This window comes from Lactuca sativa, chromosome 8 (genome assembly GCF_002870075.4).
Source record: "Lactuca sativa cultivar Salinas chromosome 8, Lsat_Salinas_v11, whole genome shotgun sequence".
NCBI lineage: Eukaryota > Viridiplantae > Streptophyta > Magnoliopsida > Asterales > Asteraceae > Lactuca > Lactuca sativa.
This window is the reverse complement of record NC_056630.2, coordinates 174821011-174827535: the sequence shown is the minus strand read 5'-3', so window position 1 is coordinate 174827535 and position 6525 is coordinate 174821011. Positions and strand designations below refer to the sequence as shown.

The 6525-nt window shown below is 29.5% G+C and overlaps 1 protein-coding gene across 3 annotated transcripts; it reads right to left on the bottom strand.

Annotated features, from left to right (window-relative positions):
• Positions 1-2536: 2536 nt before the first annotated feature.
• Positions 2537-6290, bottom strand: LOC111912112 (uncharacterized). 3 transcript variants are annotated; one of them, XR_008225867.1, is made up of 6 exons: positions 6132-6290; positions 4784-5392; positions 4602-4692; positions 4395-4508; positions 3927-4115; positions 2537-2956 (listed from the first exon to the last, which is right to left on the bottom strand). XR_008225867.1 is itself a non-coding variant. In XM_052767017.1 (6 exons), the coding sequence occupies exons 5-6, from the start codon at positions 4083-4085 to the stop codon at positions 2660-2662; spliced, it is 456 nt and encodes a 151-aa protein (XP_052622977.1). In that variant the 5' UTR covers positions 4086-4115; positions 4395-4460; positions 4602-4692; positions 4784-5392; positions 6132-6281; the 3' UTR covers positions 2537-2659. The 3 variants fall into 3 exon arrangements, 1 of the variants encoding a protein (XP_052622977.1); XR_008225868.1 differs by having other exon boundaries at positions 4395-4460; positions 6132-6288; XM_052767017.1 differs by having other exon boundaries at positions 4395-4460; positions 6132-6281.
• Between the last annotated feature and the right edge of the window lie 235 nt (positions 6291-6525).

The window sequence follows — 6525 nt, the reverse complement described above, 5'->3', positions numbered from 1 at the left end:
TTGCTATAAATAATTATTTGTTACATAAAAAATAGATTCTTTTAGCCTAAATAACAACTTTTTTTAGTCTAGAAAAAGACAGCCCAAAATCAATTGGGGGCAGAGGAACGGGGGCGAGGGTGGGGGTAATAAAGGGGATTCGGGGGCGGGGGCGAGGGAAGGAAGGCTGAACATTTCGGGGGCGGGGGTGGGGACAGGGGAACGGGGAAATTTCGGGGGCGGGGGTGGGGATACACTTTCTGTCATGTTTGCCCCCGTTGACATCCCTAGACGCTTTTAGAGAAGAAAGAAGAAAAAATAAGGAAAAATGGGCACAAATGTATGTAAGGGGTTCAATTTAAAGCAAATGTTTGCAAATTAGGATAATATATTGAAATCACATCAACTTTATGTTTAGTCAATAAATAAGAAACATCAAAGATGAAGCACACGAAACAAACCGTCGATATATTAAATTTGCAACAAAATTATAAACTTAATGACTTAATTGAGAAAAAAAAAGAGTATCAAAAATTAAAATTTTGTGTAAAATAAATGTCTTTTGTACAATTTGCCCATATTTAAAATGGATAAAAATTAAAATAGCTAATATCTCATAACAAATAAAAAGTTCAAACAAAAAGCAATTAACATCAAATAATTTGTTCTAGTGAGCTTACTTAAGCTAGAAAAATGATTGAAAATAATTTTAGTAACTTTCATTAGTAAAGTTTGGAATGCAATTTTTAACCAATCGAATATTCTTAATTACATCAATGTTGTTAATTATTTTCATAACATGTTTCATTTAACTTTTGATTAGATTCAATATTGAAATTATAACATTTTTCTTTTCTAATAAGATATAAACTAAAAATATTTATTTGTTTGGTATGACAAATGATATTTGATCCAAAGTACGGGGAGAGGGTAGGCATCCGTCCCATCTAAAAATACTTAAAAAGCTTTCTGAAGGCGAAATTCAATGAATATGGATAATTGTCTGTTCTTTCAAAAACATAAAGTAAATCTTCTTATAATTAATAGATCATGACATACAAGTTATTTAAATTACGTGTCAAGAAATTAACCAATTTAATTTAAACTTAAACTGATCGATAATTAATTGAAACCAATATTCTAACGTTCTTACATTTAATTGTAATTGGATCATTATTGATTAGGTGGGTTCGAAATCTTCATATGTGTATTGGATTAGTTGGTTCTTAAATTACAATTATTTGTCGAATAAAAGATGAATTCACTCAATTTCAATTATTATCCGACTAAAATAAAAATTAAAATATTTAAATTATCATAAAGTATTAAATTAATAATATATACAATTATATATTTTAATTAGAAAAATAAAATATATTAGATGGAAATTTGATGGATTAGACATTCTATTTAAAAACATTGGATGGGAATAGAGGAACACCTCTAATTTAAGTCAATGTTCATTTAACTTAAAATTACCAAAAGTATAAACCATATATCAATGGCCATGTTCTAGATTCTATCACAAAATGTCTACCAAATTCATTAAAAAAAATTCTCGTCAAACGAAATAACTTATAGAAATTGATTTTGTTTCTTCTCCGCAAAGTTCTTTACATTCCATAATACATTTATGTCAATCATCTAAATTGTTATATTTGTGGCTTTTGCGAATGTTAACAAAATTCATATATAAATTTTCATATTATTTTAGTGACGGTTTATCATTGCTGTAGAGCGACATATAGCGACAGCCTTGTTGCGTCCCAAAAGTGTCCGTAGCTAAAACCCAACTTTCATTATGTTATTTTTGCAAAGTTGATATTTATAAATTGAACTCTCCTGTGTATGAAATTCTCACAATTTTCATATCTTTAGTACGTTATATTTTATTCGACAAATATTTAACACCCGCTATTTGAGATTAGATGTTTTGACCCTTTTACTTTTAGTATGAAAGTGCAATAAAAAAAAATAAATAAATAAATAAAAAAAAAAAGCTTACTTGAAATTTAAATCGCATATCTGGGTGTTAATGATCGAAAGATGAAAGATGAGTCACTAATTATGATAGAAACTTTTCGAAAAAGGATTTAAGTATAGAAGAATCTAATAAACATTGCAAATTAAATTTCTTCTTTTGGGCCTTATTGGATATAAGTCATATTTGGGCTTCAACACAAATAAGTGTTTTGGATTATCTAAAACTTGGGCTTATTAAATGGTTGAGTTCCAACAAACGTTGAATTAAATGAGAAGGGTGATGTTAGAGGTTTTCTAAAAGGTGAAAATTTAAGGAATTTAGCTTTTGGCTGCTACAATTTTCCTTGTTAGGGACCTTAATTTGTAATAATGAAATGTTAGGGCTAAAAGGTAAATTAAAAGCTTAAATGTGAGAAATCTCCCTTAGGTAAATTTAGTGCAAAAAGCCCTGTTTTTTGTGCACATTACTTGATTATTATCTTATTCATGATTTGATGATAACACATTTAGAATTTTTTAAAAATATTAATTTACACAAACTAATTTTCACTTTCTTAGCTCTAAAACAACCATATAGAACCTCTAAAACTAGAATTATATATTTAAAAACTAACAATATAATGTCAATCAATACACTTAAATGTCCTAACCTTAACTATAACTTGTACAATAACCTTCTCTTTGAAGCAACACTTGCCTATAAATCAAACTCATATTCTGATACAATTCTTTCCAACTCTAAAATAGAATTCTCCTTCAACATTTCATCACTTTGTAGTTTTTCAACCAATATCCTCGATTCTTCGATCTTGTTCTTCATATCCGAAATAGAATTTTCCTTCAACATATTATCACTTTGTAGTTTTTCTACTAATATTCTCAATTCTTCAATCTCCTTCTTCATAACTTCCTTTTCTTTATTTTGCTCCTCTACAATCGCCTTCAATTCAAAAATTTCTTCTTTTAGATCCTTCATTGAATTTGAATCATCATCCTTGCACAAACACAAGCCACACTTATATTGAAATAAAAATTCAAAATGAATAAAAAACAAAATGGTAATTTCGTAAAAATTGATCAAATAGGTAAATTACAATTACATCTATATACTCCCTCCGTCCCAAAATTATTGTCCATATTTGACTTTTTAAGTCATTTCATGTCAACTTTGACCATAAATAAATATATTTGTATTATATATTTTTTGATGAAACTTATAACAATAAAAATACATTTAAAAACTAATATATTCATATATCTTGCATAATATATATATATATATATATATATATATATATATATATATATATATATATATATATATATATATATATATATATATATATATATATAACAAAAGTAAATTATTTAAGGTCAAAGTTGAACAAAAAAGACTTAAAAAATCAAACGTGGACAATAATTTTGGCACGGAGGGAGTATTAATTTGCAATGTCGGTGGCAAAAATTGCAACCCCTCTACTTTCAAGAATGTCGTTTTCCACCCTCTGTTTTTTAAAATTTACTTTGAATAATGATACTTTCCACCCCTATACTTTTTGAAATTTCACTTTCACCCCTATTTTAAAAATACTTTGTAAAATGCCATTTTCCACTCCTCTACTTTCTTAAAATGTAACTTTGACCCCATTAACTTTAAACTTTGTAAAATATCACTTTCATCCCCTCCATTTTGTAAACTTTCCTGTTTATCTCAATAGTATATATAATCCGATTTTCCTTATTAACTTTTGTTTGTTAACTTAAATTACAATTTTTGATCATTTACTAACTTATACACACATAAATTGGTAGTTTTTTAGTAACAAAATGAATTATGATTGCATAAACAGGTAAGAAAACTACTTTGTTGCATATTTGAATTTAAATAATAATTCTAAACCGAAATTTTAAACCCAATGTGAAATAAATAAAAAAAGTAAAGATAAAATAAAACTAAAACTTACATCGCTTAGAACAAAAATGGTAGATTTTTGTTGCATCATTGGTTCTTTTTCTTCTTCTTCTTCTTCTTCTTCTTCTTCTTCTTTTTCTTCTTGTTCTAAATTGTACACTCTCACCATTTTCATACATCTTTCACTTTCTATATTAATCGGCTCCTCCATTGTTCCAATTTCACTTCTTAAATACCATTCCTTTAAAAGTAAAAAAATCAACACAAAATTTTATAACAAAAAGAGTAAGTAAATTACATATTTTGATGATGAAGATGAAAAAGGACATTTACGTCTTTTGCACAAACAAAAGATCAAGAGCAAGTCTATGTCCCACCTTTTTTGAAGGGACAGGTAATTTCAACTTTTGTCCTACAGACACATCAGTCTGAGTACAATGCATGTCAAACACTGTACAATCTGTTTTGTCTTGTCATATGTAACAAAAAAAAAGCTTATTAGGAGGGTGAGAAAACTAACCTGTGGGATCTCCTTAATTATATCAATTTGAATCTCCTCCGAAGTTGGTTCAAGAATCCTTAGTATCTAAAAACAAATTGACCAAAATGAAAAATGACGGATTTGCCCCAAGCCCTAAACCATAAAAGCAAGAATAAGAGAGAAAGAAAGAAAGAGATGCCTGAGTATGGTCTAATTCGTCAAATTTGATAGGAAGGTATTGCCTACCACTGCTTTCCCATCGACATACACGCGGAAAGGTGGAGGGGCAATCTAGTAATTTAGGCCTTCCGATAACAATGTGTTCGTAGCTCCATATCTATTTAAAACAAAATTTATTAGCTTGTCATGAAAAGTTAAGTGATCATCTATTTAAAAGAAATTTGAAGAGAACTAAATAGAAACTTTACTTGAAGAAGAATAAGACACCCTCTAACACTATTTGTTCTTTTACTTTTCCATTGTGTTAAACACTCATGAAGATCTTCTTTAACAGCTGCACCCCAAGCAAAACTACTCACATAATCCAAATCTTCAAGAAACAAAAGATACCTCGAATCCACCTTCCCATTTCCACTTGTAAAAAGCAAAGTTCCAAAACAATACAACAAAAACACACGAACAAAAGACGAATCTGCCCTCTCACCAAGACTCTCAAGCCTATCTTTAAGTGAATCAACAGTAATAAACCGGTTTTGAACTGAAGAACCGAATTCTATCTCAAGGTTTGTTAATGGTGTGTCTTCTTTTAGGATTACAGGTTGACCAATAACACGGAGTCCTAAGATTAAAACTACATCTAAGAGGGTTATTGTTATGTCTCCAGAAGGAAATATAAAAGATTGTCTTTCAATGTTCCATGTTTCCATTAATTCGATTAATTGGGTTCTTCTTAGGACATGAGATGGAATTTGGAGCAAATGGCCGAATCCCACTTGGGTGATGGAGTTTCTTTGGGTTTGTGTGAGTTTATGAACTTGTTTGAGGAAAGATTGAAGTGAGAATTTAGTATGGAAAACCTGCAAAAAGAAAGATGTTTGAGAGATTGTTGTTGAAATCATAATGTAGAGAGAATGAGAGATAATGTGCAAAAGACATGAATGCCCTTGCCCTCCACATCTTCAATATTAAATATAGACCTGTAAATTTGTTCGATTGAGTCCAGTCATGTCCAGTGTAATACAAATGTTTGCTTAGGGTTATAGGCATTGCAAAGTGACAAAATTTTGAATTGTATGCTTAACTTGCAATTGGCGACTGACATTGATATCAAGATGTAAAAATATCAAGTACGATTGTGAAGAAAACTCTATATCGACACTCAATTAAAAACCCTAATTACCACTCCCCCAAAAAAGCAACTGCAAATTCGACAGAATGTTTACTTTGTGCATAAAATTTTGAACCGAGTTTAATAAGATCAAAATGAACTACAATCAAAAGATTTTGAAGATAAAGAACTAAAATCATCGTCAAGATTGAGTGTAAAATGTGTTGTATAACTTAAACGAATAGAACTCTTTTAGAAGCAAAAACAGTAAAACACAAAATGTATATAGAAATTTCTAATGAAAAAGAAATTCACAGCACGAGTGTTAAGATTCCCAGAATTAGAAACGGCGTTAAAACACTAGTTCGATTATTGGCTGCAATGCAGTATACAGGGACCGAAAACCCAAATCACAAATGATGAAAAAGACGATATACCAAACAATTAATTTGAAGAAATTGGTAAGAAACAGGAGAATGAGAGAGTACCATTGTTGGTGTGTCATGTGAGAACTAGATGCGGCAGAGAACGAGAGGAGCAAGAACATGGGATGACAAATGAAGCTTGCTGGAGAAGCTCAAACTCAAGGCGCCAAAAAGTAAATTACGAGGGGTTTTCATTTTATAGGGACGGCTGGTGCTTGCTAATTTACTTAAAGAATAATAAAGAAAAAAATAAAGAGTAATATACTATTCATTATTTTGTTTTTTTTGAAGTTCCTTTGGCAAAGGATAATAACTTTAAAAAATAATAAATTATTGGTGTTCCGTGTTAATTTTTTTTTTACATAATTTATCATTTAAACTTTTATATACGTTTAGAAAAATATAATTATTACTGGTTGTTAAAAGTTTCAATTATTCTCTTTCATCTTCTTCGGTT

Coding starts and splice junctions, on each gene's coding strand:
- LOC111912112 (XM_052767017.1), bottom strand. CDS start 4,085: ATGGAGGAGCCGATTAATATAGAAAGTGAAAGATGTATGAAAATGGTG. Junction 2,957..3,926: donor CCATTTTTGTTCTAAGCGAT/GTAAGTTTTAGT, acceptor TGTTTGTGCAAG/GATGATGATTCAAATTCAAT.